The sequence below is a fragment of the Folsomia candida genome, unplaced genomic scaffold (assembly GCF_002217175.1).
Source record: "Folsomia candida strain VU population unplaced genomic scaffold, ASM221717v1 Fcan01_Sc001, whole genome shotgun sequence".
Lineage (NCBI taxonomy): Eukaryota > Metazoa > Arthropoda > Collembola > Entomobryomorpha > Isotomidae > Folsomia > Folsomia candida.
In genome coordinates, this window is record NW_019091193.1 from 20,985,308 (window position 1) to 21,006,537 (window position 21,230).

A 21,230-nucleotide genomic window follows, 5' to 3' on the forward strand; every position below is an offset into this window, starting at 1 on the left:
GAACTATTATGCATTAAATTAGAATTCAATTCACCACACAGAATGGTTTGTAAGAGCGGCGTTTTCCGTGGTTGTTACAAATTTCACGAAATATTTAGTCGACATCATCAAAGACTGTGCCAAGCACCACTTGAAAATAATTAGATTTCTGCATCAAGAATGGAGGACCATAAATCCCGATGCACTAATTTTCACACACCACCCATAATGAGTTGCAAATTGCATTGATTGATATCGCATCAAGGAGTATCCCTTTGTGTGGGGAATTTCACTACTCGCCTCATGCAGCGTGCATGTACCGTTTCATCACCATAAAATCTAATCAATCTAACTCGATCAATCAATCATAAGCAATCAACATCCACTGACAATAGTCCACTGTTACGCAGCATTTCATCCCAGTCCAATTTGACACAACGTACCGTGAACAGCGATTCATTAGGCGACGGCCGAAAGTACACACTAAAAATTCGAGGTAACCCTTTTTTGTGTAAAAATGACTCCAACACTGCACATTGTAAACCGTGTCCCACCTGGAGTAAAGTCATCAATGCGATGTGGTGTTAATCCACGAGTAAACGGGTGCCGAGTAAATGTTGACTGGCTTACTCGTCCCCGTGTTAATGTTACCCATGCTCGAGTTATGACCCTGTGATTTACTCTTTATGGAGTAAAAAGGATGCTTTCTTTTTACTCCATCTATCACGAGCGGGCACGAAGCTTTGTCAGTCCACCACTCGTCACTCTCCAAAATATTTTTTTTACTTTACCTGACTGTCAGAAATTTAATAATTCTGCTTTACTTATACAAACAATTAGTAATACGTATTTATAATAATAATAATTAGTTAGCATAATCCCATCTATACTCTCTGGTACACAAACTACTATTGATGTGTACTTGTGTTGAAATAAGACGGCTGTTGGAGCAATTTGAGTGATTACTTCCATAAATTTCAAGGTCAGTTTTCATTATAATTTTTTGGGGACTTGAAATCATTCGTACTAAATATTTAACGCTGTTTTATTTTTTTAGATAAACACATCTGTGATGACCCCTTGTCGACATTGAAAGAGATCGACCTGGTTGAACTTGTACAGGGCATTGGACATAATCTGAACTTTGAACAACCATTAAGAATTCGGACAAATATGTTGCTATTTTTTGGATTTTACATAGTTATAGATAGATAGTTGAAGAGGATATAATTAATTTTAAATTTTTACCCACAATTTTGTTACACCTGATTAAATACGAAGTTTTTAATTGAATATAATATTAATTGTCCGTTAATACATACTTTGCATGGATAGCTCAAAACCAGTAAAAACAACCCTGTAACCAGTAAAGTGGTAGCTCGGTACCGCGTTAATGGTGACCCCTTGACGAGTTATACGCTAACCCTGTGCGGGGCTAGCCACCAACTCGCTCAGGGTTAAGTCGGTTACCCTTTGGCAAATTCGCTCGGTTTACTCTGCACAGCGTGGAATCACTTTCAAGTCCGCACAGTATTATATTTTACTCTGCACAGACTTAAAAATTTTTACTGTGTACTTGCCATGTTATTACGCTGAATGGTCGCTGACATTACACAGGACGTGTTGCAACGAGTATCATAAATCATTCCTTCTCATAAAGAAAGCAATTTTTCAAGCAACAATTAGTGCAGAAATAAACGAGCAAGTTTGGAAATGCATTGAGACTTTGGTGAAATTGGGTTTAAAATCAAAGTTCCATAAAAGTTTATTTGCATGCCACCCTTCCTCCGACTCCACCTCTTTAGTTATCCATTTACTTTTACTGGGGAGCTGGATTCTCGTCACATTACAAGCACCGAGTAATTTTGTCCAGAGAGATCAAGTTACTACTTTGAGCGTTCGTCCAACTCCCTCTTTTCCTCCCCCGTTGCTTGATATTGATAAATTACTCTCAATGTCCATCACAATTAGACGACCCACGTTGATTACTTGATGACCAACCGGGACCTACAGACATCGATTAATCGACTCTAATCTCGAGTCTAAAAGAGTCGGGGGAGAGAAAATCAAGTTCTCGAGCTCATACATTTTGACGAGTATTCCAGTCACTCCTCTCTCGTCGGTCTGTATATGAACAAATTATTTCGGGCTGTTTGAGTAAATAAATATTCTTGTAGGAGTGGATACACTGCGTCTTGTTCGTTCGTTCTTTCGTGGAGACATCCGTCTCAGGTTACACATTTGCTACACCACATTTACCTCAGATATGCCACTATAAATAAACGGACAGTCGGCATTTATTTCTGGAGAGGTATGTCTTCAGCCCACCAACCGCGCAAGATTAGCTGCGAGGAATTCCTACCCTGTTGAATTTCCCTGATAAAAAACATTGAATGAATATTGTTGTCTCATGTTTTGGAAATTATTACCGCACTGCGAGGTGAAACACGTGTAAATAAAATTCTCCCAGACTTCCGCACTGATTGTGCTCGTAGAATGCATGTTAGCAGACCGCATCCTCGGGAAATAGAGATATTGAAGAAATTCTTTTGAATATTTTACAACTATTTTGCTTTCCCAACCAAATAAACGCATGCAGGGGAAGAAAGAATGCATCTCATCATCTCCAACTCATTGAAAAATTCCATCATACACAATTCTTCCACCATTACTGCGTCCACAACGGAGCAATCTTTCTTAATCTATTTAGATCATCATCTACACACGTCTGTACATGCAGATATACGCGTAAAGAAGAAGAGGCACCCACCCAGAGGGACTCAAATGTGAAGAGAAACTCGCAATACGAAATCTCTTAAGAAATCTCAAATCTCGTTCGCTCGTTGTTGTGTAGAAATTCCATTCACAGTTTCTCTGCCCTTTTCCATTTCCCAAAGTGCTTCATGCATTCAAATTCAAATCAATCTTATCTAACGAAACGGTACTAACGGTATCCAAACGAACCTTGGCAATGCTACACTAGTAGTCGCAGCAAGCAGAAGAGTGGATGAAGTAACGACAAAAGAATGCACAATCGTCTCATATTTTGAATTTTATTCCCCCGTTTCTTAAACAGAGATGAGTGTAGCAATGTCAAAAACGGAACAAAACAATACTCGTAAACAAGATGTAATCAACGCAAGATAGTGGTGACGACAACGACCAAAATGCGTTGACGTAGCACCCAATGTGAGTTCTGTAATTTTCAAAGAACCGTAGAAGCGACTGAGGTTTCCTCCAAAAAGGGCGATCAAAATGAAGTTTGTTACCAGTTCACACACCACAACACAACCGCGTTAAACGAATAAATAAAATATAGAATTGATTTAAAAGGCTGTGTCTCCGACAAGGATTCGATTCGCATTTCAAAGCTCATCAAGCTCCTTTCCACGAATGAACATGACATTCTCACCCACGGGAGATTAGGGAGAGACAAGCGCGATAACGTCTTGCATTCATCCCCAACTCAGCCCGAAAACAAAGGAGGAAATGAAGGTGAACAAAGGGTGAGAGATGTGCGTTGGACATTGTTACGTATTCGTAATGGAAAGAACAGGCTACAGACGGATGAAAACCAGATGGACATTAAAGTGACAGAGAAATAAAGAAAGAGATGAACTAGCTAACCGCATAATACTTTTATGTAATGTAAAAAAATAGCAAGCGTGTGTGGCATGGAATTTATACACAGCTACGCGTGTACAATTTGATTTGGTCGAAAGGTCGAAACAGGAGACATGATTGTTTCTAACTTTACTCGATTCAAGTACATTGTTCGCCCATCAAACCTTGGTCTAACCTCTTATCGCCTTTCCGCATCTCCGGAACATTAACTTTCCTTCATTCAAGAGCAGAATAAAACACACAGACTCGCATAAAATTGGAGATGAGTTGGTTGAGCATAAGTTATCAAAAGGCAAATATGACATCAACCAATTTCAGGGGTAAAAAAACACTTATTTCATGTACACTTTACTTTGTTGTAAACCCATCATTCCATCGTCTGGAACATCAGCAGAGCCTTCGTGAATCTAAATGATTATGCCATTCAATTCTCTTTTGCACTGGTTGAGATGGTTTTGGAGTTGGACGGAGAGAGGGAAGGGAGAGCTAGGAATTACTCTCTCCATATTATTACCAAGTATTATCCAGTGAAACATTCCTCTCAGCCTGGTCTCATCTCGAATCTCTTCTTCCCAAGGCGAGGAAGGAAGGAAGCACACCGTGGAAGGAACGAGGGGAAGGAAATCCATCAGGCGAGATGAGGTAGTAGATGACTCATGACCATGCAGGCAGCACTGAAGGGTGGGTGGTACCAGGAGAGGGTGCAGTTTTCGTGATATTTGGTATTTTCATCCTCCCCACTCACATGCAGCAGAGCTTCGGCTCGAATACTTTCAGCAGCAGCAGCAGCATCTCAAGAACGACGCTATTTTATATATTGACTCGTTCAATGCCGTGTCAATAATACTACTTCAACGGATATGGTTCAGGCAGCTTTGGGAATTTTCTTTTCACTTTTCTGCTGGAGTTGAACTAACTCGTGGTGGTGCATGTGATGAAATCCGAAAGCATTCCGGAAAAATCGTGCACCGAAACTATGTATTCTGTAGCTATGTATGTATGAGGCAGACGAGTGCAAATCCAAACAGATAGTTGGGTTTTGCTTCTGTTTTACAACCGTAAACTTCCTTTATTCTTCATCCTTCTTCTTCTTCCATACAAAGCAAAAGTAGTTGAAAACGTCCGAATTTTTACAACTTCCGAACAAGGGTCAGGAGGAGTCACGTCATACGCGCCAAGACACATAAGTGGATAAAATGTTGCTTCTTCGTTTGAAGAAGACAATGGGATCAAAAAATTCTCTCTAAATGTTGTAGAGACTTGAGCCAACTTGTCAATTTTGTGCCTTGTCAGCATTAAAATGTGAAATGTTTCCCAAACCAATGTGTGTGTGCGTGTGTGCGAACAAATACATTATTTTACAGAATGACTTGACTTTCTGGAGTGTCATCATCATCACAGTTTGGATGAGATTGGATTCGGAATAGGAATCAAATCTGAAAATTCCATCTCCACTCAATCAAATCAAGTCACCCATCAAATTCCACCCCAACCGAATCACAAACATGATGAATTGGATTGTTCGAAGGTGGTAAATATCTAGGGATTCTTCACCTTGAGCTAAACTACTCCATGCTGATGATAATTCCACGCGTGTAAGAAATCCACCCAAAGGTTTCGAAGACTGACCCATAATTCATAAAAATGTGTCTTTTTCTGCCTCTATATCATGTAACTAGGAGTATGGGGAAGAGTTCTCTTCTCAGTAATATCCGAATTTTCATTTCACCAGAATTTCATTTCACCAGAATGAATAATACTTTATTTGACATTTTGAGCAGACAAGTTTGTCAGATCTCTTGTAAAAACAAAGTATCTTGATCGCAGTAATACACCAAAGTTATGGGGTAGCCAGACTTCTTCACGCATAGTAACAAATTTAGCTACGATATATATATACAACCAGATCCAAATAGTTTCGTCAAGTGAAAGTAATATCGCTTTTAATCTCGTGGTTCTTCATAACTGGCATTTTTACTACAACGTGTCCTTCTGCCACTTATGAGTACTTCCAGTCGTCGCATAATGCGTCTGCTGTCCATGAAAGTTTCATTTTCATTTATCGATAAACCCCGATAGCCATAAAGATTAGACAGCAAAAACTTTTCAAATAAAGAAACTTTCTCTGGTTAGAAATAAAAGTGTTAATAAAGTCACAAGAGTGGTGGTTCGCCACGCCAATAATAACTTGTAACGCAACGACGGCACTCTAGTCGAGAAAAGATTGCTGAGTAAACCAGAGATAATAAGTATTACGATTACCTTGACCAACTATCTTATCGCTCCAAGTTACACTAACTAACTTGACAAAAATTCAGGAAATGAAGCAGAGAAAGCGAAACTTTTTTGGGCGAACAAGGAGAAGCAAACATGACCGTGGATTGTTTCTGATAATTTCCTGAGATAAGAAAATGTTTCCCTTTTGGCTTTGACTTTACTGGAAAATAAGCGATTCTACTTTCACCAAGTGCGTTCTTGCAGCTCACAACTGCAGAAACAGAGGAGTGCTTTATCACCATGAATCAACCAAAGTGAGCAATTCAAGAGGTATTTATTACACCATTTAATTAACCACAAAAAGAAAAAGAACAAAGACTCACCAATGAACAACCAACTTCTCGTCCACATAATAAACCGAAAAAAGAGAAGAACAAGCCAACTGCCCAAAGCACTAAGGTAAATTGAATGTTTGCATTCAAGGCGAGGAAACAAACTTAATTTATATTCCTCGTGTCAACTTACAAGCACAATCAACCATTTCCACCCTGGTGTAAAAGTGGTGTGGTGTGCATGTGCAACTTTCACTCGCAGTTAGTTGTTGGAGCTTTAAAGGTTTAAAACCGACTCAAGCATCACGCTAGAAATGATCATGAAATGGAATTTCCAGTGAAACTCGCTTTTATCTCAAAGCTACAGCATGTTTCTCTGGATTTTCTTATTTAAATAAATGAATTTAGAGAAAAAACATAAAAGTGCCACCTGGACCCTATGCTCACGAATATCATCAAGCAAATGTGTATAGACATCAATTCAGCCCTTCAATTCAGGTAGGTGAACAAAGGAAGAAGATGGTGGCCTCAGCTGGAAAGTCTTCAGTACGCACATTTGTGAAGTAGACGAGCCTTTCTCCAGCCCACAACACATCCCAGCACCACCGGAGTAAATCTCACGAAATTACTTTACCTTATCTGGACCTGGACAGAAGCGAAAGTAAATTGGTTCCTTGTAAACAGAGTGAGCAAAAGGCCATGTAACGGAAGGACACTAATTTGGTGAGAAGTAAGTAGACTGCCACGCAAGAGCACACTTGGTGAAAATATTTGCTTGGTGCATGGGCGAAAAACCAATTATTGCTAACTTGAAAGGACAATATTTTCCGGGTATAAAAACCGAATGAATGACCCGAAAGAACAGCAAGTGTCTTTGCATTGCATTGTTCGACTAGTTCTTTTCGTGTCCGTGTTTACAGAATGTGCTGTGCTACAGTGTCTCAAGTCAATTGATTGACTTTATTCCATACCCCTTGCGCTTAGCTTCTGTTGTTGTAGTTTTCTGAGTTTACTTTAAGCTAGTTAAAGGAAAATCGAATAATGCAGCAACTCGCAGTATGATAAGAATGCAATCAATTGTCAATTTAACTTAGGTTCTGATTATCCAGCTGTTTTCTTTGTACTGGAGCTGAGGAAGTCACCCCATCATGTAGATGGTCATCAAATTTCCTATAAACTGCATTCCCTCGTCGAATTGCTAATGGATGCCAAGGCCAGATACGTAATAAAATGCGTATCTCCGCATTCCATGAAATTGAGATACCAAACTATTTGGGAGAAAAGCAGCAGCCAACGAGACTGGTTGGAGATAAAAGAGGAATTAAATTACAAAGAGAGGAAAAGCACTCGGCTTGTCCATAAGTGAATGCAGAATAATCAGAAGACCAACTTTCACAGACATGAGTTTGCCCCTACGTACACACAACATCCTGAACTTAGGCATTGCATTGAACTTGATTGCAGCCATTTTATCGACATGCTGGTTGCAGTCCAGAAAAGCGTATTGTTACAGTGCTTCAACAAGGCAGCCACATCACGCTGTGCTGCCTTGGCTTCTTTTGCTCCTACTTTCTCCATTACTTTCCTTTCATAACGCCAAGCTGTTGGCGATTCGTATGCGTGGCTGAGAAAATGTGTGGTTGTAAATTGTATGGCTGCATGGCATTGTGAATTGTAAATACGATGTGAATGCCATGTTTATGTGAAACTACTATATGTCTGAGAATTCACAACTCCAGGAGCAAAGTTGGAGCCAGACAGGAAGCCAAATTGTCAAGTCAATGTTGCATAACGCGTTTTATTCACTTTTCATGTTACTCATAAATGCCCCCTGGTCAAGTTCAACTAATGCCAACGAGTTGAGATTCCGGACTTAGATCATGGTGCTGCAATTTATGTCATTTATGTATGAAATGCTAAAACACTCGGAATAATACAGCTGAAATAAGTAAGAAGCACTCTCTTGAAACGTCGAAATCATTCACCGCATACCACTTGTACTTTTGACTTATGGCATCACAGATTTGTTCCCCTAAGTAAACGCACTTTAGGTACAAATTTCTCAAGAATTGTCACAAAGTCCAAAAATATTGTCTGGTCGGTCAGTAAGCTCACATATTCTGGCTCGGTGAAAGTTGCACTTATCCAACCTCAAGTTATCGTCCGTCCAGACAGACACTCCCTCCATTACAACTTTTAATGTTCTCACGCGCATTGAATTGATTTAGGAGACTTTATCCTCATAAATAAGTCACTGGCCAGGCAGCCTCAAGAACCGAGTTGAAGAGTCCCCAAACGATAAAATTTCACTCTTTTTATCGTGCATATACTTCTAATACACTGCTGCAGTAGTGCTTATGGGCGATGGTATCGTTATGTGGGAATTTCTGAAAGGAAAAATCGTGCTTCGTCAACTTGCCCTTTCTCACATTCCGCCACCCCCGTTGAGAAAGTGAATGTAACTTTGTCATGTGAAATAATGAAAGAAAATTATTTATGGGAGCGGAGACTGTCTGAAAGAGTTTGAAGGTTTCCAACTTTGAAAGAAATATTGGAAATGCATTTAGATATCTAATGAAGCGAATAAATCATGGCATTCTCATCGTCCTGCAAACTAATGGAAGAATGGGGAAAGTTGAAGATGACCCGTATTTGAAGTCAGATTGTGACAAATGAAAATTATGGCTGCTGGTTATGATGATGATGATAATGATAGTTCAAACTTTGGCGTTGATGCTTAATCGATTTTAAATGAACCACCACACGAGGCCATTTCAAAGTCTTATCTTTTAGTTATTTTCATACGTGGCTAAATAAATAATGATGCAAACCTTAGAAAAATTAAATAGCGACCAAACCCTTCCGTTAACAGATTACAAGTATAAGTTCCTAAATAGGTTCTACACACTTTATTATTAGCATGCATCACGGCAATGACACTTTATGCTACATAAGTGAGATGAATGATACAAAATTATTGCATGTGCTTGGCTACTGAACTCCTCAACTAACAGGTCTCTTACTTACATTAGTACAACAAGGGGACACATTCTCAATTTATTTTCAGCTCACTCTTGCTAATCAACAATCTAATATATTCACCTGCTATATAAACCGGTAAATCGCGTGTAATAAAATCTTATCACAAATTACACCTTAACGATAGCAGTTTGTGCCAGCTAAATACGGCCACGGCAATCATAATCAATTTCTAATTTGGTCATTGATTTTGTTCCTCTGCTACAAATACACCAGTTGTCATTATTCTTTAGCATGTATGCATTTTGAGACAAATATTAAAGAAGCAAGTTCACATTTCATCGTCCATTATTACTTCCAGGTTGTCATAAAATGCTGAATATTTTTATGTCCAGTCTCCAGACTCCCATTTTCATCCAACTATTTCGCTGCCTCACTCTGTTTCCTCGATGAGGCGATGCCAAAAAAGTTAGGTACGATGGACTCGAAATAAGAATAATAATGTTCCCTTCTATGAATTTCCTTCCAGTGATGTTGATGAAGATGTCACATCCCATGAGACGCAAAAGTTAAGTTAACAGCTGCATTTCCCACTCCACGAAGCAACCTCAGGAAGAAAACCTCTTACAGAAATTCACTTTCACTCCTCTCCGTCTGCACTGCTATTGTAACCCTTTGATACTTTCTTTTCCCTCTGCCGTTCACATCGGACGACGTTATGCGATACCATTATCGCCCTTCGTAATGTTTATGTTTTGGTCGCGTGACTTGGGACATTTTGGTGCGTAGATAACAAGTGGAAGTGGGAGTGGATGAAGATGAGTTATTTTGTTTTATTTTAGTGCGTATAACAACAAATGACAACTTGAAGGATGAAATGGATTGAAAGGGAAACTTCGCTGGCAGTAGCGACGCCGACAGTGCGACAGTGTTGTTATTGCACCGTCTACAAAATTGTCTCCTGGATGTCTGTCTCCTTCGCATGAATAGATTTCAGTTGAGATGATGATGTCTTGTTGAGTATTCGAGTGTACAAGTGCGTTGGGACAATTATGGCAAACGTGCACGGATGTACATACACATGTAAATATGTAGGAGTAGCAGAAAACGTACCAATTACAAGTGTACCATTTAAAATTTAAATGAAACTTTAGTCTGTAGTAATCTTTTGAGCGAGGGGAAAGTGCATCAGTGTTGATATGGATGTTCCATTCTGTTCAAATAAGTCTTCTCATCACGAATTTATTGCTTATTCAACTAAAAGCTTTTTCCCGTGTAAACTCAGATTTCAACGTCCTCGACAAGCAGTGACACTTTCTCTTGTTTTCTCTCCATCTTTATATTTGCGCATATCCCAAACAACTTCCTCAGGATATCAGATCAATAGCATTTCCTTTCAAACATTTGTTACACTGCGTATTTACGCAAACTTTCCTAAGCTTATTAGCCTTTATCAGTTCTTCGTAGATTTTCTGTCCAATTGAACCCGTAATTCATATAACGATGCTGCAGAGTTGTTTGAGAAGGTAAAATATAAATTGAGGCTTTTAGAATATCTTATTGGCTGCTGTAATCTTGATACTAATTGCGATAATAATACAAAAAGTAAATTATCAAAAAATGCATAACCCTTGATAACTGTAACCCACTCTTTACTCTGATTTTCTCGTCAAGCAGTGTAAAACTCAGGGTATGAAGACGATGCTAATGTTTCAATTTCATGCACCCAAAGTTTACCACCCATAATTTATTTACAAACAAGGAAAAAGCACTGCATGCCTTCATTCCATTAGATTAACCAACTTGGCATAACATCCCAAAAGATCACATCCATTAAACTCTTCCAGCACAAAAAAGTGTTTGCTTACGAAATCAAATAAATGGGAGTTGGTGAAGAAAGTAGACATCGTGTGTAGTATGCAAGTTACACAACAAGTACTCAAGTTCGGAACGGAACGACCCAAGTTTTTTTTCTCTCAAGGATGGATTTGAATCCAACCCCAAAGAAGTACAAAATGAATCCTGAGCTCAAACGAGTAATATGTTCACGCTATTCACACGTCATTATACACACCCTCCCAGATCTTGTGCAATTGGTGTTTTTCTTGAACTTCTTATGCTACTCGTGAACCCAAAAAATTGTGAGAATCCTTTTATTGAAATGAAATGAGGATGAACCTAACTTGAACTTGCCATAAAATCAAAAAGCCTCTAAAAACATGCCACATGCGAAATCAAATTAATAGCTGGTAGTCACCCACTTCCACGCTCGGAAGCGTATCATATGCGAATGTGACAAATTAGTAAAATCTAAACGTATTTTTAGAAAGACAAAATTTTAAATGAATACAATGATCCGTTATCAAAATTATGACAATTTCTGCTCGCTTTTAGCTTATCCATAGCATTTCTTGTAGAAATATTTACAGGAAATTTTACTTGTATTTCACAGTATTGATTTAGTAAAGCTAACAATAATGTTGCAAGATTGGCAAAACTGTAATGTTTCTTCACAAGTACATATTTACAAATACCTGTTAATTTAATTACGCAAACGACTCTGATATTTTGAGAACCCTTTCGAATTTGTAATGTGCGTGCATGATGTAACAAAAACAACTTGGCTGAAAACGAACAAAATTTATGACCGTTCATTTCATAGCGAGTGAGCAGAATGTGCGTGCGAGTGTCTTAACAGAAGGTGGAGGTGGTTTCACTTTCAAAACTTGTATTCCATTATCCATAAATCGTGTCGCACATATGGCGAGCAGGAATCAATAAATAAGTAAATTACAAATTAGTCCTACGTTATTAGGGAAAGAGAGGCGAAATCTTGACAAAAACAAAAATTATGAGAAACGGTCCAAGTAGAGGTTTTTGAGTAAATTATAAGGAAAATGATGAACTATCATCAGGGCATCTTGTATTAAATATTCCTCAGCCACTGAACTTAGCATTTCGCTCTCTCATTTCGCCATATGTACAACTTCATCGATATCATATGGTTAGAGAAAAATCGTGATTAATTTCCGGTTGTTGAGTCGTCATACGTATAATAAACAAGAAAAACATGAAGGTATCATACATTCCTCACGATCTTTGACCACGAAACCCAATAACTTCTGACCCAACCAACAAAAAGGAAATAACAAAATATCATGTTCTTATATTTGCAACGTGTAATTTTGTAGATGAAGATGAAAGAAAATTACAGTTCACTTACTAGCCACATACATTTTACTGCTGCAGTATGAAAATCCTGGTTGATTTCTGCCGCCATCAAACATATCGTATTTATTTCATAACTTAGGTTTCCTCAATTTCGTATTACAGAATATACCATCATAAAATTAAACTTTACAAACTGGCTAAAATTCTCTTCGTTAGTATCGATTCATACACATAGCGATTTGGGATATTCGTCATTAGCATTACGAGTTTGAGGTAAAATAAGTAAGTGATCAGCATGAAACTAATTTGAGGCAGATGCCGTAATTTCATTCATTAAAAAGTTTCTGGCGTTGGATTGGAGTCGGGTTGTTTCTGAACGCTCAGTATTTTTTGTTCCAAACTCTGAGATCGATACACAAATCTCAATTCAAGTTCAGTGTCGCCTGATCCTGAGGCTTACACATACCTCTGTCTGTGGAAAAAACCATGCAAAAACAAGGAAGACGTGAAGTGGATCGAATGCAATCAATTTGTCAAAGTGTCACCAACCAGCCCTCCTTAAAAAACGTCTTCCTGGATAACATATTGCATCGAGGAAAGTGAGTGAAGGCCAAAAAAGAAAGGAAATTTTGTCCAAACCACAAACTTATTGTGCTTCGTTATGAAGAAAGTTATTTATTTCACAACATATTTTTTGTGGAGGAACAATAAATGTCACTTTCCCATTACAATTATCGAAAAAACTTTCCCAACACCTCAGAGCACTGCTCCCTCCTACTGAAACAATCCTCCAATCCACAGTATTACACCGGTTAATCAAAATCCACTCCATCTTTTCCCCCTTATCAATCTTAATACAATCAGCTATTTTCTCAAGAATACATGTTTACGCTCTACTTGGTGCGTGTACAGACATGGGTCAAAAACTTTAGGAAATATGAACTCACACTAAATCTGGAGAGCGATGAGGCAGATGACTCTGAACGTGAAGAGGACCCTTCCGAAATTCCAATAGAAGAGGAAGAGGATGACTGTGGGGAGTGCTGGTGACCAATGTTGCCAGCCGTCACCAGCGGTGGGGGTGGTGCAACATTGGAGGATCTAGTGCTCAAATTTGCTGGAGAACTAGCTCTGAAGAATGAGGAAGTTCCAAACCCCATGGAGCCCAAGGTTGACCCACCACCGCAGGCTCCACCCACACTGCTCCCATTGTTCAAATGCTTCACCGGTGACCCTGCCACACTCCCATTAACACTGCTGGAAATGGAGCTAGAGTTGAAGGCCAACTTCCCCAGAGATTCTCCCAGCCCTTGCAAATCCTTCCGCCAAACCTCTTTGCTCGTGCTCTGGTACTGGTTATCCTCCTCGACCTCCTTCATCCGCTCATCTAGCAGAATCCCGTTCTTGTCTCGCAAGGTCATCACCTCCGTCGTCTTTGTCGTGGTTTTAACGTTGCAAGTTGCCTCCAGCTCTACAGGGTTTTTCAGGATCCCAGCCTTAATTAAGATTTCATTCAGCAAGTCCCCCGGGGGCACTTGACCTGAGAGGAGGGCGGCCTTTATAATTTGGCCTTGTTCTCCCACCAGGGGCACTGGGAACCCATTAACCAGCAAAACTTCCTCTGTCTGAAAGGACTGGTTTTTCTCACAATCCAAAACTCTTGTCCCTTTTCCGACAAGGGACTCGACTTTCTCTTGAATTTCCAGATCGTCCAAAGCGGGCAGAGGTTCCATCATAGTCAGATAATTATTCCTGCTTCCTCGAGGATTAAATTAAGTAGTGAATAGCGTACTTTCTTCTATTACTTAATTAAGGATTATTTTATGTTGATGATGAGACATCAGATTATGGTGCAGGCAGAGGGGTGAGTTGCCAACTTGTTGTTTTCACTTTTAATTGGAAAACTTGTTCTATTTTCATTACTTATTGGTGCGAAAAACAGGGGTGATACACAACCGTTCGGAAGACTCTGTACTTTTGAGAGGGCGAGTCGTCTTTGTTGCTTCAGAAATAATTTGGAATGAGAAATTGAGTAGATTGAGATCTCAATTTATTCAACTTTGTATTCACACCGCTTGATCTCTGTATTATAATGTTCCCGCACTGCAAATTTTCTCTGGCTTCGTTTCATACGACCAATCGAAACTCAATTTCTATCGCCGTCTTATTTTAGGGCAAAGTTCGGAAAATCGTTTGCTTAGTTTGGGTGAATTGAACACGTGTAATTTTTTTCAGTGTTTCACGATGGATCCAATTTCATATTCTCAAGTTGAGTAAATTCTCTCCGATAAATGTTCAATTTCTGTCTGCACGCGTATTATCACAGGAAGAAGTTTTGTTTAAAATAGAATTGTGCCGAGGAAGGAAAAAAACTGAGATCACGCTGGGCACTGGAATAAATATTTCTTTAAAACTATGTATGTGCAGTAGTGGTGGTGTCCATACGACGATGACGACGACAGCAAACCGGGAGTATTATTTGTTATTCCATAAGAGAATTCTTGTTATTCTTTGGTTTAGTTGAGTTGGAAGACGACGAAGAAGACTGAATCCTCTCTCTTTATGATCTGTTAGTGTTACCACGACTTGCTTTCCAGTTTGTACTTGTAGATCGGTGAGTTCGGTAAGATCTGCTTCTACTCTCCTTTGGAAGATTTATTTTTGGATAAAATTCTTTGAAAGAGTTACGACCCCAGCACAGGTCGATTTTAAAATATTTTTTGAAGAAGCTTTGTGATTCCTTCCTTATAAAGAATGAGATTATGATGGGTGGTTCTCGTAGAGCATCCTTATTTTACTCGAGGAAGTCTTTCTGGGCCACACTGTTCACATTATTTATTGGGGAGGATGATAAATACGTGAACTTGAGACGCACTTTTTCGAATCCCAGCTTACTCTCCTTATTTGCTTCAAGTTTACAATTTGAGGGATTGTTCACGTTCACACACCCCGGCGATCCTTTTATGATGCTATTTTATGTAATTCAACACGATGCAAAAAGTGGAGCAAGCAGTAGCCTGGCCGATACAATGCCCCACGCACAAAGCTGCATTGTTAAATGTCGAATAAATGTTCACTCACAAATCGGCCCTGCAGTCAGCAAGGAAGAACGACACGTCTTAAAATGAGGTTAGAGTTCTTTTATGGCGAATGTGATGGGCACCAGTTCAAACGCAATGCAGATCTGTTGTCTGTGCTTACTTGAGATTTAACGGACTTTGTTTTCCCATTAGCTCAACTTGTAATTTAAATACTGGTTTCAAGCAAAAACTTTTAAAAGGAAACCGGTGTTGTTCCGAGTAAGTCGAGATAGAAATTATGCTGGTTTTATTGTAATGGAAGTCTAGCATTCGGAGTAAAGCCAAAAGTTATGTGTCCTTCGCAAACACAATTTTTGGTTTGGTCGTCGTTACATAAGTTTTGGTATTGTTTCTTCTAGTTCCTCTAAATTCATTTCTTTTTTGGCATGCATACACCAGTTCGATCCATCCGTTTTGAAATATGGTTTTAATCATGGAAATACATATTGGGGTATGTATGGCGATGTCGCACAGATGTGTCACATTTTCCCAGAATTCCAGTATGTTTTCTTACCGAGTCCCACTTTTGAAGGAAAAATGGCCTGGTGGAGTAACAACTTCGACTTGTCAGAATTGCAAATTGGGATTTTTGTAATGCTGCTGGTGCTGCTGTGGTTTGAGTTATTTCCTCCCCTTTGACATTTAAGAATTGAGATGAATCGCTTTTAGCTAGCTAAGATGGAATCTGCTTCGTGGAAGCCTTGTTCGCGTCTGGAATTTTTCGCTTTGCAAAAAAAGTTGCCAATTCTTTCGAGATGTAGAAAGACCTGGACGTACAGATGATTATTATTTCATTTCAGAGAGGTGATGGTGGTGTCATACGTGTGGAAAGTTATACTTTTTCTTGTTCAGTATGGTTTATTTTACTACAGGAAGCGAGTTCTTCGAGATTTCAAGACGTCGAGTCAGACACACTGCTCACAATTTGCTCATGTAAGATTTATACAGAGTTGTGGAGTGATTTTGTATGAAGAACAAACTTAAAGCAGCGTGTAGCTGTTTGCTTCCACTCAACAAAAGCGAGAGAGAGAGATGTTTAATGAAGTGTCAGACAAATCTTGATCAAAATTGCAAGTGAAGCAGATGGAGATGCGTGTGAAATAATTTACTTAATTCGGCCGTACCCTCACTCAACTGGTAATGTTTTATGGAGAATAGTCCACGCACGAGCTAATCTTGAGTTACGTGAACACAGATGCTTTTGAGCTTTTCGGCAGTGAGGATTGGCACAATAATCTAACAAGTAAGTCTAAGTTCACATGTAAAATTAGAATTTGGGTCAAACACAGTGAAAAACAGGGAATGTGCTACGTCGTTTCCAGACAAGTTCAGATTTTTGCACAAGAAGTTGCTTTACTTAAAAACACAAATATATTTAAAATGTGTCAATTTTTCAGATTTCGCAAAACAGCACTTAACTTATTTAAACTAGTAAATGGTTCTAATGTGAACTTTAAGTGGTTTCACTGGTTTATCTCATTTTTGCCAGTCTTGCAAATGGTTTTACTTGTTGATGACCCGTTCCAAGTTTATGGTTTTAGTTCTTATGATTTGTTAACTTAGGGGACAATTTAAGATCCTGTACACTTGGTATTTGTACACTCCACTAGCACAACATATGCAGCTAATGATAATTTTAAGTGGTTGAAATCAATAAATAATCAAATTGATGTAGGATAATTTGTCAGAAAATTCAAATTAACGCGAGTTCGTGCTTGAATTGCAGGGTTGTAATTTTCAATATCATGCTCTGCTTGACTGACAACAACTGCCAATATTTCATCTGGTCGTGTCTAGAAAACTATAAAATTGTAGAGCTGGTTGAGGTTCTTTCTGGGTGATCAAATATTTGTTTTGCACTTGAAGATCCCATCCAACCTCACGGCATGCGATGACTGAAGCAACTCCATTCACGCGATGATGATGTACGCAATCCGGTATAATTGGTTCCTTATAGATGATGTTGGCGAAAATTGGTCGAAATCACTTCAACTTGCGAATGATGATGGGTTCCATAAATTTTTCGCAATTAGCAAGCAAGTAACACCACGCAAGGGGAGATGAAGCCGTGTAATTACATGCAACTTCCTCTTGATTATGGCTGCTGACACTGAACTGATGAGTTTGGCTTTGGCACATTCCCCAATTTTTACGACGATGAGTTGCGAAGGCTGAAAGAATTTTGCATGTTTATTTTAATTTAGATTTTGACCATTAACTCTTTCACACTCTGCTCCCTAAGTTCGTCCGTCGGCTAAAGTAAATTTCCAAATCCAACAATAACGATTCATGGAGTCCAGACGAGTATCCCAACTCGCATTTACACACATACTTAAATATATAACACCAAAAATCTCATTCTACATATTGAGTAAGTACATATTAACTTCCGTTAGCGTCCTGTTATTTGTTATGCAAAATGTATGCACACCAAATACATGGGCTAAACTTTATGAAAATTTAAATTAGGACAGATGCAAATTTATTGTTCACACAATTTAAGCACTATATTACCCATTCTACTTTTAAGTATGTAGGATGCGAGGCTGGATGATTTATTGCAGAAGAGTGAGTGCTACCCTGCCTTTGTGGTCGTGGTTTGGTTTTGGCTAATTTACTTTGCTGGGGTGGAAAAGGTCACAAATTTTGGCTGCCTTGCAGCAAATTTGTAAATATTGTCTGTACAACTATTTTACGGTGTATTTGCAAAAACGGTAACGCCTTGCAATACAGCATCATCGAAGAGAAATGGTCTACTTAGATAACTTTAAACTCAGGGGAAGGTCACAACTGAATTGTAAATTCCAGTTCCATCGCCTGCACAATCGAAGAGGAGTATCATTTGGTGTTTCGTTGTTGAGTTTTACTGCTAAATGTTGCTAATCTTTCGCCGAATCTTCATTATCGATGTTTATTTAATTTAATTCCGATAAATTGCAGATCATAAATAGTATGTACAGCATACTATGTAGTATCAAAATAAAGTAGTATTTGCGGGATTTCGCATCTGACCGTTTATTGCTTTGTGCTACCCTACATTAATAGAATACTTAATTGGTAGAATAACGGTGCAAGCATGTGTTTCACGTACTGTTTCCCGTAGGGATCGGCAGCACAAGGATGCCGAGTATCCGAGACTTTTGATGCGGTTTTATTTCGCACAAAGCACATGACTCTGGTGTTGAATTATTAAATAATGGATACTCACCGGAGTTGGGAAGAAAGACAGTCTGTCGTTCTTTCCTACTTTCTCCTGAACAAGAGAAAGCAATTTGCCAAATAAAGTGCAAAGTTCAGTAGTAGGTCAAAAGTCATTAAATATGAATCATTTATATCACCTTCACTGCAGCCATGGACGGAAAAGTCGTCGAATTTGTAAATCAAATTATCTGTGCAACAACATGTAAAAATAGAACAGTTCCAACATATTGTGCGGCAGAAAAGTAAATAATGACGTAAATAGTTTACGTATTTTTCCATGTGCATATATCCATCATCTATTATTCTCTTTGGCACCCACCAGTTTGCATTGATATTGCATTTAATTTCTTCTTTTGTTTGCACTTTGTTTGAGGAAAACTAATAAATTGGTTCGATTCTCTTGGTTTCGTAGTTTACTTCAACAGCACCCAACTGGCAGCTTCCCAAATTCCGTAGGCTTTGTTCCGAAGCTCCTTTCAGGATCAAAAATGGTCCAAAAAGAAGCAAGTATTTCATTTACTCACTCGAACAAAATATTTCCCACTCGTCTCAAGGCGTGGATTTCATCCTTTTCTATTTTATTGTGAGATACGTTGCAATTAGTTTTCGGGGAAGAGAGAAAAGTTTGTTCTTTTGAATGGAAGATTGACGTAATTAATTGAGTTTCGGTTCTTTTCAATCTCAATCTCAACGAATGGTTGGCGAGAGTAAGTTGGTCCCTTTAATAACGTAAGATTGAAAACCACAACGGTATCTGTATGTATATATCTACAAATACATTTGTTACGCTGTTTTGGCTAGTTCGTGACCCAACACTCAAATTAAATTAGCCCACTCACCAGGAACGGAATACGGTATTATGCATGCGGTATACATAACTGGATAAAATGGTGGTAGAAATAAATTAATTACAAAATTCAAATTAGTTTCACTTTTGAAATTTTGCGTTTGCTTTCAGATTAGCTCTCTTATGGCACTACTGCCATTTAAGAACTATGTATGAATTACATTCAGAATAGTAAGTTTCCTTCTTATTTAGTATGCAAAGAACATGTGTCTACCTTGTAACTTTCTATTATAAATTGAGTATGACAATCCTATTAATGGATACCCAGCATGATTAAAGCTGATTGTAGAGATTGCACACTGTGTTTAGGATTAGTGGTAGCAAATTCCATAAAGAACAATAGGTCACCAGACCACTGTTACTACCTGATACTTACAAATATGGTAAATAAATACGTAAGAGATATTGCGTCTATTTGTGCATATCAGTTTATCAGTTGGGCATTAATTTATTATTGTTTGTTCCGAGGAGCGCCGGACCAAATTATAAACTTATCGCGTACTGGATATCAATGATGTATTTATGATGGTCGTGTGCTCTGCAAGTATAATTTAGTCTACAGATTGAACAAATTGAACACCATTCTGCCCTTTAGAATTTTGTTTAACGTCTCATTCTCTTGAACTTTATGGTAAAAAAAGTTTATGACATAATCCGTTTAAATAAATAGATGAACATCTTGATTATTTGTTCAGTATTCGAAATGTAAACTGCAAATCATTTACTAGCTTTTACACTCTCGCGTGAACAAACTTGGCAATTATTGATTCTTATCGTGATTAAATCGTAGTAAGGCTTATCTGACGTTTGTTTTGTTTAAGTAAACAAGATAATTGAGCTTGCATATACTGCTGCATAGATTATGCATATTCAGCCAATATTGTAATGTAAATATGTGAGAAAGTGGTAGAACTCATATTGATGCAGATTGTGAGACAAAATGCAAGCATGAAATGGGTGACTCTGTGTTACAGGAATGAATAAACGGACAATCTTCAAAATCTGCTATAGTTCACACTACTTTTAGTTCACGGCTATGGGTTTAACTCTATACAGAAGACAATGATACTGGTAAAAAAAATGTAGGACACATGAATGAGAAAGGTTATTTTCGTCAAGATGGCACATTTGGGTGACAATATGGGAATCTAAATAAAATGGGAATGTAGAGCAGCTCAGCAAGACGATGATCATTTCAATTTGCGTGCAAATTAAAATTTGCTTGCATTTCAGTAATTAGAGGGAAAGTTGACAGATTTAGAAAATTAATGAACCCCGCTGTCAAAATCCGACGTTTTCATGCATGTCGTAAAATGGTGTAATTTTAATGTCGAAATTATATAAAAATTCTTTCCCCTTCAGGGAAATTAAGTACAACGTTAACGATCTGGCTGAGCTGCTCCTTTGCGTATTAATCTCTCTTTCTTGGTGTCATCTTCATAGCAGCCATTAACCCATATTTTCACAAAGTTATGTTTTTTTTGGACAGCGAACACTTAATCCCGTAAAATGGGAAGGCACATAAAACCAAAATTTATTTCTCCACCCGAGAAGAAAGTGCCGACGAGGAGGAGAACAAGGCTTGTGCAGAATCTTACGTGTAAGAACAAACGTGACTCCCATACAAATGATCTTTTTGGCTCTGTCTCTTAAAAATCACGATTCTTTTATGGTTTCTGTCTTTGAGGGCCGAGGTTAATTTTTCAATTTTCAGTGAATGAGTTTAATACGCTCTCGTTCACCCTCGTCTTCCTTATCGTCGCTGAAATTATTGAAATGAATCGAGGTGGTGTCAGATTG

At 38.4% G+C, this 21,230-nt stretch overlaps 1 protein-coding gene and 1 long non-coding RNA gene across 5 annotated transcripts in view; one reads left to right on the forward strand and one right to left on the reverse strand.

The window, feature by feature from the left end:
- Positions 1-21,230, reverse strand: part of LOC110855722 (ras-GEF domain-containing family member 1B) — a 54,505-nt gene that overhangs the window by 16,849 nt on the left and 16,426 nt on the right. Inside the window, exon 2 of one of the 2 annotated variants that reach the window (XM_022104133.2) lies at positions 13,250-17,553. The exons of the other annotated variant lie outside the window; for it this stretch is intronic. Within the exon in view, the coding sequence (XP_021959825.2) occupies positions 13,250-14,038 (789 nt within the window). The 5' untranslated portion in view covers positions 14,039-17,553. The remainder of the gene's footprint in view (positions 1-13,249; positions 17,554-21,230) is intronic. 2 annotated transcript variants of the gene reach the window in all.
- LOC118435104 lies at positions 17,982-20,113 on the forward strand. Of its 3 annotated transcripts, XR_004834508.1 has the most exons (3): positions 17,988-19,290; positions 19,385-19,813; positions 19,902-20,113. It is a non-coding gene; the product is annotated as an uncharacterized LOC118435104 (long non-coding RNA). The 3 variants fall into 3 exon arrangements; XR_004834507.1 differs by having other exon boundaries at positions 17,982-19,312; positions 19,385-20,113; XR_004834506.1 differs by having other exon boundaries at positions 17,993-19,290; positions 19,385-20,113.